The sequence below is a fragment of the Arabidopsis thaliana genome, chromosome 5 (genome assembly GCF_000001735.4).
Source record: "Arabidopsis thaliana chromosome 5, partial sequence".
Taxonomy (NCBI): Eukaryota; Viridiplantae; Streptophyta; class Magnoliopsida; order Brassicales; family Brassicaceae; genus Arabidopsis; species Arabidopsis thaliana.
The window spans coordinates 4,217,445-4,233,902 of record NC_003076.8 but is presented as its reverse complement, the minus strand read 5'-3'; the positions used below and the strand labels follow the sequence as shown (position 1 = coordinate 4,233,902).

Sequence of the window (16,458 nt, the reverse complement as noted above, 5' to 3'; positions counted from 1 at the left end):
CAAAGTAGGATTGAATCATTACAATAAAAATTATCTCTAAAAAATATATTTATAAATCCATAATATAAGTTTAGTTCTGTGCATTTCTGAATGCGATAAATTTATTTATGTATACAACCGTCAGATTAGTACGTAGTAGCATATTTGTCACTCCGGGGAGGGCCAAGAATTGTTGCCGCCTATGCTTGGGAGTATTTACGACGTAATTACTTGTCCACATATTCTTGATATTGGTAAGAGGAAAGTCACTTTAAATATTTTATTTAAGACTATAGCGTTTTTTAGAAAGTTCATTTAAATCGCTCTAAATTACTTATGCGAAAAGCTTTTTATGAGGTCAATCCGGTACATATGTTTCCGTATTACATCGTTCATAGTTTCATACACAAACGTATTTCCTTTTCTTTTTCAGCCAATTCATATACACGGCCTTCAAACAAAATTTTGAATTTCTTAACATTAAAATTTTGACAGTAAGGCTAAACATTTTTTTAACAAAATTTCATTAATAACATTTTTTAACAATAAAAGGCTAAAAAAATTATGTTTATAAAGATGATGAGAAAATTCAATTTTTTTTTAAATAGAAATTTATTTTTTGTGCATTTCCGAATGCAATGGATTTTGTTTTACGTACACAACCGTCAAATTAGTAGCACATTTGTCACCCTGGGGAGGGCCAGGGTCTTTTGCCGCATATATTTGGTAGTGTTTACGACGTAACTTGTTCACATATTGTTGACATATATGATATATCGATCGGTACGAGAAAAGTCACTTAATTAACAATATCATATAAGATTATGTAGAATTTCTAGCGAGTTCATTCAAATCGCTCCAAATTACTTGGACTGATTCCAAGAGCATGATAATATTAATATTGAATGTACAAATTACATAGATAATTGTTAATAATGAACCAATCCAGCTGCATGGAGGACCCGACCCGCAATAATCTAAAATCGAATATAACAAGTAATTTTCCTGCGTCAACAAGCCAACGAAAGTTTTCAGATATTTCGAACATCTTTTCAACGTAATATTACATGACAGGAACTACGTACAGACTTATATATGTAATCTGTTGTATAAACGTGATATAATTTTTATTTTCCGTCTCCCATGATTTTGTTAGAAACTTGAAAATATATTAGTTGTAATGATAAGAGATATACATTGAAATATATATATAAAATTGAGGACCGGAGTACCATTTTATAACTTCGGATTTTCATTTTAGTTCCATGATTTGTTTGATTTGACGTACTTTCAATAAGTTGACCGAGTCAAATTATATATGCATATTACGTTTTTCTGAAGTTCAATTTTTTTTTTCTTTTCTAATGTGTGTTGTCTTTAAACAGATAAAGAACTTCCCCTTTCTAAATATGTTTGTTTTGGGTATTTCTCGGTTAAAATTAAATAAAAGCTGGGTTTATCAGTAAAGCCAGAAAACGAGACGAGTGGAGTGCGAGGCATGATGACATTAGACCTGTCAAATTTCAATTATTTAGATATGAAGTGTTTAATAATCCCAAGACTAATACTTAATTATTCCTAAATGAAAACTATGAATATTTAAGTCACTGATTAAAGAATTAAAAAAAAAAAGACACTTGAAGGAGTTTGGCATGCACCGAAAATGATGATGTTTTGGGTTAAAAGCTCATTTCCCGAGATCATACAGCAAAACATACAGACTTGTGATGCTTTGAGAGACATTGGTTTCTCATGGAATTGTACTTCTATTAAGAAGCATGTGCTCCCCAACAATCTTGAGCTAGTACATTTCCTAATAAAATAGGAAAACCAATTTATATCCCAATCTGCTCCAAATGACCTCGTGTTGATAGTGCAACATTGTTGAACTAAGTGGCTAGAAAATGTTAAGTGTGAGAGACCCTCTCTCAGAAGTTAACAAGATTGTCTAATCTATCGAAGTTAAGACACAAAAGTAAAGTGAAGACTTCAGCTCATTCTGAATGGTCTCAAGTACTACAAGACATCTCATCGTTCATTCTCTGTGGCTTTAAGGCTAGAGCTCAAAATCTGATAGTAGTAAAAAGAACATTTGGAGTAGTTCGTACGAGTTGGGGATGTAAAGGGACTTGAGGAGCAAGTGCGTACGTCTCTCATTTCATCATGCATGTATAAAAACGGTCGATTAGGTTGGTTCTCCAATATATATATCTAGAACTTTGACTCTGGCTAGCTGATCAAAATGTGCAATTAATATTAGAAGAGTTATATGAATAAGGGGACCTCTCTGGTGGAAACTCATGTGGTAATGATGATTAATATTCAAATGGATTCTCCAACTGCTCATAGATGATCTTCAACCTTTGTTTGGTCCACTATTGTTTATATCCCAATCACATTGGTGTTCATTAAGAAACTTTATCCTACTTAAATCCTCAACAAGGCATCAGTCAAACTAGAATAAAAGCTCATATCACAGTTCAATGAGATAGTTGATCACACTCTAAATAAGTATAGATCGTATCATAGCAAGCCCTTACTAGTGATCATATATCCCCTAGTAAAAACAATAACATCATTTAAAAGAAGAAAAAAAAAACATAAGAATAGGAAACAAAAAACAAAACAGCAGAACGAGTTTCTAAAAGATGTCTTAGTATCTTCACCTCATTTTCCACTCCTTCTAGCTTGGAAATATCTTTATATTGGCTAGCTAGAAAGTGTTTCAAGATGTACCTCTATAAGTTCTAAGCGTTCTTTAGATCTTAAAAAGATTTTTTCGAATAGAAAAGTTAGGTTAAGAATAGTGTTTTTGGCAAATCTAGTACGAGTGACTCGGCCAAGCTGACTCTCCCAAGTAAAAAATCAGGTTAAGAAAATTTGTTTTAAATGTGGTGAAAATTTGGGTTTATCTGAAACAATTACACACTAAATGTAAACGTAAAAGTATATACAAACAATTGAGGTAGACCGTAGACCCATATCACATTTGAGATGGATAGTATGATATGATCATAAAGACTTAACAGTTTTTCCACCTCAATTAGTTTTGAATGTTTCCCTTGTTGCCAGTATGCACATTTCAGCTTTTCTAATAAGAAATATTTCTTCAAGACACTCTTAGATATCAACATTAGTGCATGGTCAATAAAGAACAGTGTATTACATCAAGAGGACATATATATACATGCAAAGAGAGGGAGAGAATCAGCTTTTGGTGGAAAAGGGGAATGAAAAGGTTGAGAGGCGTGGCCTTTGGTGACATTGCATGGGGCATGAAATGACTTAGCCTTTGAATCAAACCACAAAAAAGCTTTATCCCTTTTGTGTTTGAAAACAAAAGGTTTTAAAATGATAACATCAAAGTCCTGTTACTATAAAGGAACGATACACCAAAATAGAATTATGTAAAACTGTTTGAGCTTGGATGTCTACACAAACAATAACTCTTTGATTTTATTTCATTTTTGAATGGGTTGTTCATTTTTTTTTTCGCTTACGTGACTATGCCATTTAATTATTTTATTTTCCATACATTAGAGTGAAGTTATACTTTGTAGTAGATGGTAGAACCGTAGAAAAATGTTAGCTAATGTTGCAGACTATATCTATTCCAATAAACTTTTGAACTTAGAACTAAATCACTAATATATACATAACAATATGTATACGTGTGTACTAAGAAATAATATTCATGGGGCCAAGTAAGGGAAAAGACAAAATCTCAGATACAAATAAAGCAAAGATTCCTTTTGTTTATTTCCAAGATCATTTACTGAAAACAGAAATGAGAAAAAGAGTTGGCTAAGTGATCGATCGTTTGTACATCATGATCCTAAGGTTGGATAAAGATTTTTACTCAAAATGATGTTTGTTTTGCTAAATTGATCAATACATGAGTTGGGATGCGGAGTTGATGTTTGTAATTAATTGTCACCAAATTTGCAAAATTACAATTTGACATAACAACCGAGTTGGAAACAAATCTTTATACATGACAAAAAAGGGTTACACATTTTTTGTATACATTGTAGTCCACATATGAAAAAAATATATATATAGCCGTAGACGTAACAGTATCGATCGCTTGATCATCAAATTTTTTATGCGAGTATTTGTTGTTTTATGTATAAATTTGGACATGCATATTGGAAGAAAGGTGCCTTTAGGCAGGCTTATTGGGACAAGTAAATTTTGAGGCATATTGTGAAGTTGAGTGGAAGAGTTATCATTCCAATGTTGTAAAAGAAACAAAACTTTCTCTCTCTTTCTGCATTGCATGTCCCCTTTATTTACAACCACCTCTTTCCTCTTCACGTCTTAACGAATATATTCTACTTTACAACTTAAATACATAGAGAGATACACCGATACATGTGCATTCATAGAATATTATCAACTCTCTCGTTCAATGGTCAAATCAAATTTCTGTATCAACTTACTTCTTTTGATTCCAAGTATTTTTCATGTTTTTAAGTTGCGGCCCACGCGGGATTCTCTCTCTCTCTCTTTTTTTTTATCTATACAAAACTCCACTAAATTAGGTATATATTCATTCTCTGACATATGTAGATTAAAGTTGATCGCAATATTTTCTATTTTAATTTCTCTTGTTATTATATTATGCTGAACCACACACACACACACATGTATACGTTTACAAATAATGACTGCCTAAATAAGTGAACAATCAAATCAAAGCACTAGAAATGTCATATGTATATGATGTGGCTAAGTCATGGTAATTCGTCAAACAACAACAAACCAACAATATGCATACTGTTGTGTTCACTTCGTTGATATTTGTTTAACAATACATTTTTTCTTTTGATAAATTTATTACTAAAAGGATGAAAAATGGTTACACAAATGGACTCAAATATTTGTTGTAATGCTCATGTAAAACACAAAACCTCCCACATACAAAATTATAAAGAGGAGACAACCAAAATAGAAAATTAACCCGAGTAATTATGAATTGTGACTTCCAAAGAGATCTTGCCGTAGCTTCTGCTGCTACCTTAGTGGCTCCTTTAGCTAATTAACCCTCTGCTACAACGGTAAATTGTTGACGATGATATTCATATAATAGCAACATTGATAGTATTTACATATATTTTTTCATGTCTAAAGTTGGATATGGTAACTCAAAATTGCACTGAAATAAATCATTATTTTGGTCCAATTTTTATACTTATCTTTTCGACAATTCATGGTTTGCATATCATTGGATGCCGTCTATTTTTTTACAATGACTTACCCTATAATGTCTTAAGTATCTTTTTATTTTGTTTTATATAATATATATACAGAGAGAATATTTGGAAGACATAAAAGACAAGAAACGAACTAAGACAGAAAACCATAAGCTAAAATTATTCTTTGGTTGTTGTTTTCGCATGGAGCCTATAACACAGAGAGTGTCCATCCAGAATCGCAATCATGACCATCTGCCACTTCCATCCTATTTTAAATTTGATACATATCTTGCTTTTCCAGTACACGTTATTTTGTTTTCTACTCCAAGAAAATGCTCAGATTATAAAAAATATAAAACTAAAAATATGTAAGCCTTCGTTCAAGGTGGTAAATTGGTTTCGACTGAAACATGGTCTCACTTTTTCCGTTCCTAAACCCGAAACAAAGTTCAGAATCACACGGTTAAATTAAAGTCCAAAATAAGCTAGATAATAAATTAATTTTAGGTCAAACCAGAAAGTGTAAATTCGAATAGCAAGATATTGAAATGAAAATAATTAATTGTTACAAAATCACGAATACCAATAGAATTTTCATTTCAAATGAAATCCTAACTCGTCTTATTGCTCATGCTCATGTCTTTGAAGTTTTACCTTTAGACAATATCTAAGTAGGTTTAAGTACGAAAAAACCTAATGCCATAACATTCAAATCAAACCCACAAAATAAAATCAATGCCACTGATTTGATAAGTGAAAACAAAATAAGAAAATCTTACAAAAAGTATTATGGTTTATTAATACGTTAACGTGGTCCACCTGAATTGAGGCCATCATGTAATGCCGTCCAGTTTGGATAAATCAATTAATTTCGAAGGTATACAACATGAATCTCGTGTTTACCTATCTAACAATATAACGAATTTATTTTCTTGGGAGAAACTCTTTACCAAGTTTTGTTACTGAATCGGTTCAAAGAAATACAAATTTTGGAAATTAACGACCCAATTTCAGACGGCCCATGTAATATCATGGAAACGGCACGCAGTTCATCATTGAGATTCAGATGCTTCGCTGTCCACAAAGCATATACGGATCTTTCGCACGTGGGAGATCTTAGCCTCGTAATAGAAAGAGAAAAACACAAGCGGAGCAATTTACGCCTTTTCCTTCCACCATCGTTTTTTCAGGTAATCGTTTCTCTCTAGTGTCTAGCAATTACAGGGTATTTCGAATTCCAATTCTATTACCGTTTTTATTCAAATTTTCGGTTATATATCTGGTTTTTTTTGTAGTCGAGAGTCTATATATTTCACTTTCGCGTCTCGTATTTTACATTTTTAGTTGAATTTAGGGTTTCGAAATCGAGGCATTCATTTGGTGTTCTTCATGTTATTATGGTCTGGTTCTTCAATTATGCTCTTATACAGATTTTGGACTTGTTTAACTTCAAACTTTAGTTTCAGCTAGATCTGTGATAATTTTGCATAAGCTGAAATTATCTGCTCTGTCTAAAATTCTTAGGTTTATCATTGTTTATCGCATCTTTCTGGAGGATCTAGCCGCTGCTATCATGAAGTTCTTGGAGTACACTAACCTAGACAGGTTAAACCTTCTTTTTTTTTGAGTTATTTCTAGTTTTTTGTGAATTATGAGAATCAGATTTTTCCTATGTTGGAATATTTATATGATATTGAAAACCTTTGCTTCCAGATTGAATGTTTTTCTGGGTCATCTTAATCTCGGGGAAAGGACTATCAAAGGTTGCTTGGAAGCTTATTCTTGTAAGAAGCACCTGTTTGTGTTCTCTCTATCAATTATTGTTCTGGGCTACAAGGAAAACAAGCTAAAGCTTTTTGTTTTTGTTTTTGATAGGCAAACATGCAGGAAGTGATAAAAGATTGTCTCTTAGTTTGGAGAATGAGGTATTCATTTGATTGCAATTGACTTGCATCTAATAATTGCAATCAAGCATGTGTTTTGGACTTGAATCATTGAATGTGTACAGTTGCTGCTTGCGTTGACCTAGTTGTTTTATCTATTGTTGCTCCTCTCCCTTGAACTCAGATGCTTGATTATCTTGGGAAATCTTCTGACACCGACTCTTCTTCACCCGTTGATCTCTTGTTAAGCAGATCAAGGTAAGAGTTTAAGTTACAGAGTTTTTCTTTTTGACCCCTTTTTTAAATGATATTTATACGTCTTAACGTCTTATATCTGGGTGCTTATTTCAGTCGAAAGGCTTTGATCTACTTGGTTCTTACGCTCTATCAAATGTATCCGGACTACGATTTCAGGTAATTGTGTGTGTTGTAAACCTGAAGGGAAAACTATGTTTCCTTTTATGAAGGGGGGGATTATGGGTAATGTCATTGTCAGCTTCTTGGGCGATATGGCAACCCGCTATATAATCCCCCCTTTAAATATGTCTGGGAGTGTTGTCATAAGGTTTGACCAACGGTTCATTGAACTGTAGAAGCTGAGAGTTCAATTCTCTCCATTTCCCAAAATCTAAAACAAACTTGTTGTGTCTCAAGTGTTTGATTGAACTACGTCCATGTATATAACTCTATCACCATCGCATTTTTTTTCTTTCTATTTTCTCGTTTCCAGCGCTGTCAAAGCACATCAGTTTTTCTCGGAGGAAAGCTGGGACACCTTTAAGCAGATTTTTAACAACTATATGTTTGAAGCTTCTAAGGTACTCTTAAGTGTTAATTATTTTCTGTTTGGATGGAAACTAGAAAAAGCTTGTTTTTGCAAGGGAGAATCACTTTCACCCTTCTTCAACAATCCGATTCGATGTTCCATCAAGTTTCTTTAAAGGACGATAATGTAATGGATTGTGATGCACATAAGCTTATGTAGAATATATGTATTCTCCTAATTACTCTATAGGAATGGACTGAGAGGAATGAGGATGGTTCCCTTCTTGAGGTGATCTACAAGGCTCTTGATGAGGTAAGTTCCCTGTAATAAGGAATCTTAGAACCTGGGCAAGTGTAATGGAAAGAACTAAATCATGCAAATGTGATACAGGTCGTAAAACTAGCTGAATGTGAGATATATGTTTACAATCCAAATCCTAATGCTGATCCTTTCCTCGAGGAAGGAGCAATGTGAGTTACAACAACTTTCTTTTTTCTAAAAGCCTATTCAGAGATCCTAGCCTGACTGTCAACTAAAAGGCTGCTTTCTTTTTCTTTTGGTTCACATCCAGATGGTCTTTCTGTTTCTTATTCTACAACCGAAAACTGAAGCGCGTTGCGGGTTTTCGTTTCTCCTGCACGAGGTTAGATGATTGTCATCCTACCAAGTTGTCTTTCTCTCTCACTGTCTTCTTCTTAAAAAGTACTTCCAACTCGAAAAATGTTTTGTTGCAGTAACCTGGCAAATGATGCATTTCTCACTGACAGTCCTCCATATGAAGAGGATGAAGAGATCTTTGCCGACATGGATATGTGATCTCTGTATCGTTATGCTGAGTCACATATTCTGTGGAAACCTGTATCTATGTGACTATGTGTGATCTCTAGTCTCTAGGCTTGTATGAGTCCGAGTCGAAGTCCAAGGTTAAGCTCTTCGCTTTCCTTTATCTGTGTAGTTGACGTGACTACTAATAATACTCTGTACTATGTCATGTGCAAATACTTATCAGGCATTGTCGTAATCTAATGTACCTAAATTCAACTGAAGAGAAAAAAAGTTGAGATTTTGTGTTTATGTACGTAGTCAGTTACCATTCACCAGTGGTCGCCGCAAGAGCAGACTCCTGCATGAAAATGATGGAACCGGTTCATATCTCTTATAACCAGATCTCGCTGTACGATACTTGAAATCACTTTCATAGCACTGTGGCAATCTGAACATATCCGTAGATTCTTCATGATCAGTATGCGATTTCTTGATGATGGCATTCGAACAAGCCCATACGCCAAAGCCAACCTCTCGCTATGAACCCACAATCTCTTATCCTTTTCTTCATCATCCATATCGAGCAGGACCGCATTCCGATCAGGAACGTAACCAGCTCGAGTTGCTTTCATGTTAAGCCATTCCAACATTCCATTTATGAGCTTCATATCCGGATGATCTGATAACCCCACACTGAAGTAATGCACATCACCTTGATGTTCTATCCAACTTAAACCAGGTTCCTTCTTGACACCCATTTCCTTCATGCTTTTCCTAATGGAAGCTACGTTTGCCCATTGTTTTGCACCTGCGTACATGTTTGATACCAGAACATATGTCGCCTCGTCCTTTGGATTGATCTTTAGTATTTCCTCTGCCGATCTCCTTGCAAACTCTTCATTGTTCTGATTCATAGAGGCACTAAGCATTGCCCTCCAGATCATAACGCTAGGCTCATATGGAATCCCTTCAATCAGCTTCATTGCTTTGTCAAGCTGCCCTGATCTTCCCAAAAGCCTGACCATACACGTATAATGTTCCAAACATGGTTCAATACCATGATCACGAATCATTGATTCAAAACATTCTTGACCTTGATCTATTAATCCTGCATTGCTGCATCCAGAAAGAACACCAAGAAATGTTAAACCATTTGGCTTGCAATCTCTATCCTTCATAATGTCGAGGATTCTCAATGCCTGTCTACCCAGTCCATGTGTGGAATAGCCTGAGATCAACGCATTCCATGAAGCGACATCTATCGTTTCCATCTCGTTGAACACCGATTGTGCGAATTTGATATCACCACATTTTGCATACATATCTATCAATGAGTTACTCACTGCAACTTTTTTGGCATTATTGGTTTTTATCGCCAGTCCATGAACTTGGACACCGAGGTCCATGCTCGCCAATGAAGCACAAGCTCCAAGAGCACTTGAGAAAGTTACTTCAGTTACCGACACCTGATTTCTGAGCGCTTCACGAAACATGCTGAACGCTTTTCCTCCTTCGCCTAGATTCTCATACCCGACAATGACTGTGTTCCAGCTTACCTCATTTTTACTTGATAACTCAGCAAATAACTTCACAGCGGTATCCATTTTCTCACATTTGGCATATACATCAATAAGAGCATTTGAGACATAGATATCCAAATCAAAGCCAACTTTGACTACAAGACCATGGAGTTGCTCACCTAAGCCAGAACACTTTCCGATGGCACAGCCATTCAAAATACTGCTTAAAGTAAACTCGTTAGGGACAACAAAAGCTTCCCTCATTCGAATAAAAAGATCAACCGCCTCGTTGCAGAAACCGTTTTGACAAAAACGAGCAATCATAAAACTCCAAGGTACCACATCATTCTTTGGCATCTCATTAAACACTTTGAAAGCATCAGACATGTCTCCGAGTTGTGTATACAACTGAAGCAAACCAACACCCACACGAGGATCCAACACATAACATGTTTTTAAGATTTGGCCATGAACACCTTTCGCGAAATCAAATGCGCCTAGCCCAATACTAGCCTTAAGCGCCGTGTCAAAGGTGTAGTTGTTGGGCATGAAACCAGCCATCCTCATACAAGATAGCAGCTTAAGAGAATCCTCGAAATATCCATTTTCTACATAGCAAGATACAATTCCTGCCCAAACAACAATGTCTTTGCACAAAATCCCTTCAAAAACAGTTCTTGCACTATCAACAGAACCACAGACAGAGTAAGCATTAATAAGCGCAGCTCCAACAAAAGCATTAGAATCATAACCGAGCTTAACGATAGGAGAATGCAACCATGGACAAATCTCAGCTTTGTCCAAACTAACAAACAACTTCAAGAAAGAAGTGAAGACGTGTGGATTAAGCTCATGACCCTCTCGATGCAACCTGGAATACAAACCAATGGGATCTTGACACGCATACCCTTGCGCAAGAGTAACAAAAGAGACATTATTTCTCTCAGGCATTTCGTCGAACAGGTTTAACGCATCTTTGTCAAAGCCAGCTTTCACATAAGCGTTGAGTAGAATGTTTGTGGCGAAAAGGTCTAAGCAGCTTCCTTTCTTCAAGATGTCGCAATGAATAGCCTTTGCTGAAATTGGGTCGTTCTTCTGAATGCAGCGACGGAGCATTGCACCGTAAGCATGAGAGTCTAAGCCTGGGATTATCGAATCCGACGATTCTAAATCCAATGCCGCAGTTTTCACAGAAAACCCACATTGTCGAATGCGATTGCATCGGATCATCAATCTGCGAGTCTGCGCAACATGAATTATTCTCATGAACACGATCATGCGGATTACGAGCAGAGTGGAGACAAGTAGTGGAGTAGTGTCCAATCCGGTTTATTCAAAACCGGTTTTTCCCAACTGAGATCGAATGATTCTGGATAAACCAAATTTAAAGAGATATGGGCCGGCCCAATAATGTGTAATAGTGTGACCCATGTGGCCCAGATTCGATAACCAAATTCAAAACTAGGGTTTCTCTGAGTCTAAAGGCTTCACCCTATAAAAGAGGGCTGTAGCTGTGATGACCCAACAGACTCAGATTCGTTTCGTTAGCTCTCCTTCTCAATACTCTTCGTTATTTGTTATTCCATGTTTAAGATCTGAATTTCTAAGCTAGGATTGCTAGAATTTGTTTTGAAGTTGGTGTTTAGTTTTCCTCTTGTTTTTCTGAATCTTAATTTCAACTGAAAAAATTGATTGAACGAATCGGAGCAGATGATGAATATTTTGCACTACAACGGTGCTTTCCTATAACTCATGCGGATTATATAAATCGAGCTTTTTAAAACTGATGTCCCGATTCGTCAATCTCTTTTCTAACTTCTGTTTTGTTTGCTCAAAACTGATAATGGTGAATTTTAAATTATGCAATTTCCTTTTTTTTTGGGTTATGAAATCTCTCAGTTCCGCAGATTGTATTGCCATCTAGCAAGTAATTTTTTTTATAATCAAATTTACAAGGATTTTCCTCAAATTAAGTATTCCTGTTTCTTAAGTTTGTTTCCAAACTGATGTGAATCAGTTAGTACAGGTTTTGTTTTTGGACATTCATTTTCTCGATCTGTTGATTGATATAGGATGTTTCATTCTATTGGAATGATTTGGCCGAATGCTATGTAAATAGCTGGTTGATATATTAGATTTTTTCCAGACGAACAGGATAAACTGTTGGTGTTGGACCAAATCGAATCAAATAATTAATTTGAATTACTCGTGATGAATCAAAGATATTAGGATTGGCTTATGCAGTCAACTTGACCAAAGCCAAACACTTGACTAATCTGAATCTGAATCTAAACCAAACATCTGAATCAGAGCTACTAATTAAAACTTGATATACGGTATTCCATCTTCAAAGCTTAAACAACATGATGTAAGTTTAGTACTCTCATTAGCCATTGCAATGTGCAAACTAAGTTTATGTCATCGCAGTAGATTAAATGAGAAGCAATTTACTTGACACAACTTAAAGAGACACGAAAACATTTTTAAGAAACTACATGTAATAAAAAAACTCTCACGTATGCACATGGTGGTATTTATTTCATATCAATAAGCTACAGTATCTTGGTTTCAATGATAAAGAAGACGCAGTGAATGGTTGTGTGGTTTTTGTTTCTTAAATCCGGACCAGCCATCCCTTTTTTGTTAGTACTAGTGATGGATACTATTCAATGAAAGGGGTAATTGTCTAAAAGAAGCCACACAAAGTACGTTCACTTTACCACTTCTTTTCATCTTCATTCCAATGTACAAATTCCACCAAACTCATGTTAAAAGACTTTTGACATAAAGACACAATTAGTCGGGTAGACTTGATAGTATTATATAACTAATACTCACGTGTTTCTTAAACTGTTTTCCATTATAACAATTAGGACAACCCAAGCTAGAGACCAACCAATATAATCAAAGATGAATGGCCACATTTCCTTTAATAATACTCTGATACGGAAGCTTCATGAGAAGCTAAAAGAGGCGTGTTATAATTTTCTTTACCATATACTAAAAAATAAAACAAAAGTAGAAGGTCACGGGATAAGAGAGAGCTTCTTAAATCAAGCTATCAATGACAATAAAGATAATAGACATTTTTAAAAACAAACCAATATATATAATCTTAGTAGGTAACGTAATCTCCTAAAAACGTTTGTCGTGAATAGTATACGATTTAGCAACGACGAAGAAGGCTTCAAAAGAAGATTGGAAATAAGCCAAATCCAAAAACGAACATGGATGTCTTCCGATTGAAAAAGACAAATTTGGTCCATGTCCCAATCTAAAAAGAGATCGTTTAGGCCGATGTCGGATAGTAAGGAGATGTTGATACTAATCTGCAAACACAACAAGACGAAAAAGAAAATGTGAAACCGCGTTTTGTGATAACTTATATAATATACAGATCTTTCTTTGGCCGTATGGTCTGATAAAAGTAAAAGTTCAAATTTTTTTCCGGTGTTTCTCCTCGTTTTCTCATCATTTTGAAAAATATAACTTGTCGGTGTAGCAAACAGAACTAGAGTCAAAGACTCAAAGTCAACGCGCTTTTTAAAAGTTCCATTACAATAGTAACCTACGTATACCGATATTACTACTGATCTCCATTATCTATCTACGTATAAGCATGTGCGTTGTTGAACAAAACTAGTTGAATCTTAAGTTGTATGTGAGAGTAAAAGAGGCAGGACCCATAATTACTATCTTAAATAACTTATAGTAAAAAAAAGGTCGAGAGAGAGAAAAATAAAAACCTTTCTTTAATTATTTGGGGGTAAAAATCCTTGGATTGTTGAAGAATCATTACCTCTCCTTGCGCTTCTCGAGAAAACGTTGCAGTGACTTTCTCCTTGCGATGGGAAGATCTGCATACACACGCATAAACCAGTTTCTTATCAGAAATTAAACAACATGTTTATACTTTTATTAATAACGTATATTAATACGTATAGACATAAACTATAGTCTTTAACTCTTTGATATCTAATTCCAAACTAATTAGCAACCAATTCCTCTCTAACAACAAACTCTTCTTAGATCTCTACATGCAATAATATGTAACTAAAATTCTAGAAGAATCCAGCACTAAGTGATTTTTATTTTTATTATACTAACCTCCTTCTAGATTCTGGCCAAAGAGCTTTGGTCTTAGAGTGGTCGGAAGAATTACCGAAAGATCTGTCTCCATCGACGACTCGTCTTTCTTAGATGCTGCTTCATTAGCGACCTTCATAATTTCACCAGCTTTGTTACGAGACACTTGGAAAACTGAAACACTTCCATTGTAGAAAATCGTCATAGGAACAGTTCCCGAAACGAGTTCGGTACTAGACCTGAGGAAAATGAATGTTTTGAAAATTTGAATTTCAAATTTTTTCGTCTTTTCTGGTAGCGCCAAAAAAGTTAGAAAGAAAAAAAAAACTTTACCGGAAAGACAAAAATACCTGGCGAGAGACGCGTGGACCGGAGAAATCGGGATCTGAGGCTGATCTTCCCTCGGAGTAGACGGAACCGAACGAGATTTAGCCGATGAATCGGAATTGTTTCCAGTGGAAGCTAACAGCGATTTGATAATCTCCGGATCGATTTTCGAAATCGCACCTTGAATATCTGCAGGAGTTCCATATGAATAAATTCGATTTATCGCAAGAAAAAAAAAAGAGAGAGCGACTAAAAACCAAACGAACCTCGGAAACTACGACGGCGATCGAGAAATTTCTGGAACTTAGGCTTAGGAGCGTTGTTGGTTTGTTTCTTCTCAAGTCCGAGGAAATCGAGTTCTATGGTAGCTTTCGACATCTTCTTTGATCTTATTAGAAAGTGAGAGAGAGATCAAGACAGAGAGATATGGGTTTTGAGATGAATAAATGGAGGAATAATAACGGATTCTGATTTCTCATGTGAGAGTTTTTAAAATGTAGTATGTCTCTGATACTTATTTAACGCACGAGGTTCATGCTTTCTCTTTCTTTTCGGCACAATTGGCAACCTATCCACTTTTTCCTTTTTGTTTTGTTTTTATTAGGCTCCCAACCTCTTCTCTTACTTATCTAATTAATTTAATGATTCAAAACACATGTTTAAATTCTTAATATACCTAATGTAATGTAATTGCTTGCTACGCAGAAAGAAGATATTTTATATCCGGAAATAACGGAAGTCCAATGAACATTGTAATGTTTTATAAAAATATATCTTCAAAAATTTGGTAACATGTTTCTGTTACTGTTCGTCACATTGGGTTCTTCTGACATTATATTTGTTTTCTACTCTAGTCTCTGATCTGTATATTTTTCTCGAAACATGTTTTTCTTTTCCATTTTTTCTTAATATGAATTTTAATCTTGCTACTACTAGCTCTACTAGTATAGCAAATCACATTTAGTAGATATCAGTCTTATTGATTTTTCAATATAAACAAAATTTGACATTACTATTCAAGAATAATATTTGGTTGACCTAATAATACAACTGAAATTTCTTACATTTCTAAACTAAAGTACACCAATAAACTTTCATCATATTTGGGAAAGTAACCAATAAAACATACAAATAGGGATTTTAGAACAATAAAATGTTGGTGGTGATTCACAGTTAGTGTTTTGAAAGAAGAAGAAAAAATAAGATTTTCAAATCCATTCAAAAAAAGATTTAAAGAAAACACCACTGCAGATGCATAAAGACTAGGTCAAGTCGGAACTTGGAAGTTTGTTTTCTGCCAAACCAGAAAAGACGGGTCGATCCTTTGGACGATGTCGATGGTTTTTCTTTTCTTTTCTTAGTTTCACATTTTGGCTGGTGTTTTTTTTTCACATGTGGCCGCTCTTTTTCTTGTTCTCTTGTTTAAAGCATATGTGGCTGCTCGTTTCCTAACAGATTTACATATTATTACATTGTTCTCAAGTAAAGTTATAGAGGGATTCAATGAACTCACGTTTTTCTTTCTTGTGAAAATATACCTTGAACCACTTCCGAATTAAATTGACCTCAATTTTCTATCTTGTGCTCAAATTTAAACTTCACCTTATTCTATCGCGCGCATGTTAGCTTAATTAGTTACATTTCTCCTTTTTACTATTTTAAATTAAAAATCATATAACTACAAAATGTAGTGATTACGAAAAGTAATTTTTTTAATTAATATTCTGAACTAATCAAATATTAAAAAAGAATTACGTATAAAAAACTTTTTTAGTAGTATATATTTGATGCCGAAAGTGAAAGTTTTTTTTTTTTTTTTTTCTTGGCAACCGAAAGTGAAAGAGTTAGATGCATGTCTTTCACGTGTTGGGAGCTGTAGTAGTAGTAGTTAATGTCAATACATATCATTATTCACTAGGCTAAGGTGCACTTCT

General features: G+C 34.8%; 3 protein-coding genes, 2 long non-coding RNA genes and 1 other non-coding gene across 14 annotated transcripts; 4 read left to right on the top strand and 2 right to left on the bottom strand.

Moving 5' to 3' along the window:
- The first annotated feature begins 6,185 nt into the window (after positions 1 to 6,185).
- Positions 6,186 to 8,898, top strand: AT5G13240 (transcription regulator). Of its 3 annotated transcripts, none has more exons than NM_121327.4 (11): positions 6,186 to 6,367; positions 6,702 to 6,782; positions 6,891 to 6,961; positions 7,053 to 7,102; positions 7,245 to 7,318; positions 7,412 to 7,474; positions 7,791 to 7,878; positions 8,076 to 8,138; positions 8,217 to 8,296; positions 8,398 to 8,469; positions 8,561 to 8,898. In NM_121327.4, exons 2-11 carry the CDS (start codon positions 6,751 to 6,753, stop codon positions 8,640 to 8,642), a joined length of 675 nt encoding a protein of 224 aa, NP_196828.2. In that variant the 5' UTR covers positions 6,186 to 6,367; positions 6,702 to 6,750; the 3' UTR covers positions 8,643 to 8,898. The 3 variants fall into 3 exon arrangements, with proteins under 3 accessions (NP_196828.2, NP_001330651.1, NP_001330652.1); NM_001343264.1 differs by lacking the exon at positions 6,186 to 6,367 and adding an exon at positions 6,370 to 6,577; NM_001343263.1 differs by having other exon boundaries at positions 8,398 to 8,898.
- A 22-nt stretch (positions 8,899 to 8,920) lies between these two features.
- AT5G13230 (Tetratricopeptide repeat (TPR)-like superfamily protein) lies at positions 8,921 to 11,391 on the bottom strand (the record flags this gene model as incomplete). The annotated part of the gene is made up of 1 exon (NM_121326.2): positions 8,921 to 11,391. The coding sequence occupies exon 1, from the start codon at positions 11,387 to 11,389 to the stop codon at positions 8,921 to 8,923; it is 2,469 nt and encodes an 822-aa protein (NP_196827.1). The 5' UTR covers positions 11,390 to 11,391.
- A 190-nt stretch (positions 11,392 to 11,581) lies between these two features.
- AT5G02055 lies at positions 11,582 to 12,021 on the top strand. The gene has a single exon (NR_142568.1). It is a non-coding gene; the product is annotated as an other RNA (long non-coding RNA).
- On the top strand, positions 11,818 to 11,900 carry AT5G13225. The gene has a single exon (NR_143262.1). It is a non-coding gene; the product is annotated as a snoRNA (small nucleolar RNA).
- An 804-nt stretch (positions 12,022 to 12,825) lies between the features above and the next one.
- JAZ10 (jasmonate-zim-domain protein 10) lies at positions 12,826 to 15,117 on the bottom strand. Of its 7 annotated transcripts, none has more exons than NM_203047.3 (5): positions 14,791 to 15,117; positions 14,548 to 14,713; positions 14,219 to 14,436; positions 13,858 to 13,968; positions 12,826 to 13,440 (listed from the first exon to the last, which is right to left on the bottom strand). In NM_203047.3, exons 1-4 carry the CDS (start codon positions 14,900 to 14,902, stop codon positions 13,907 to 13,909), a joined length of 558 nt encoding a protein of 185 aa, NP_974776.1. In that variant the 5' UTR covers positions 14,903 to 15,117; the 3' UTR covers positions 12,826 to 13,440; positions 13,858 to 13,906. The 7 variants fall into 7 exon arrangements, with proteins under 7 accessions (NP_974776.1, NP_568287.1, NP_974775.1 ...); NM_121325.3 differs by having other exon boundaries at positions 13,911 to 13,968; NM_001161241.2 differs by having other exon boundaries at positions 12,911 to 13,440; positions 13,911 to 13,968; positions 14,274 to 14,436; positions 14,791 to 15,075.
- Positions 15,047 to 15,352, top strand: AT5G02045. The gene has a single exon (NR_142567.1). It is a non-coding gene; the product is annotated as an other RNA (long non-coding RNA).
- The last annotated feature ends 1,106 nt before the right edge of the window (positions 15,353 to 16,458 follow it).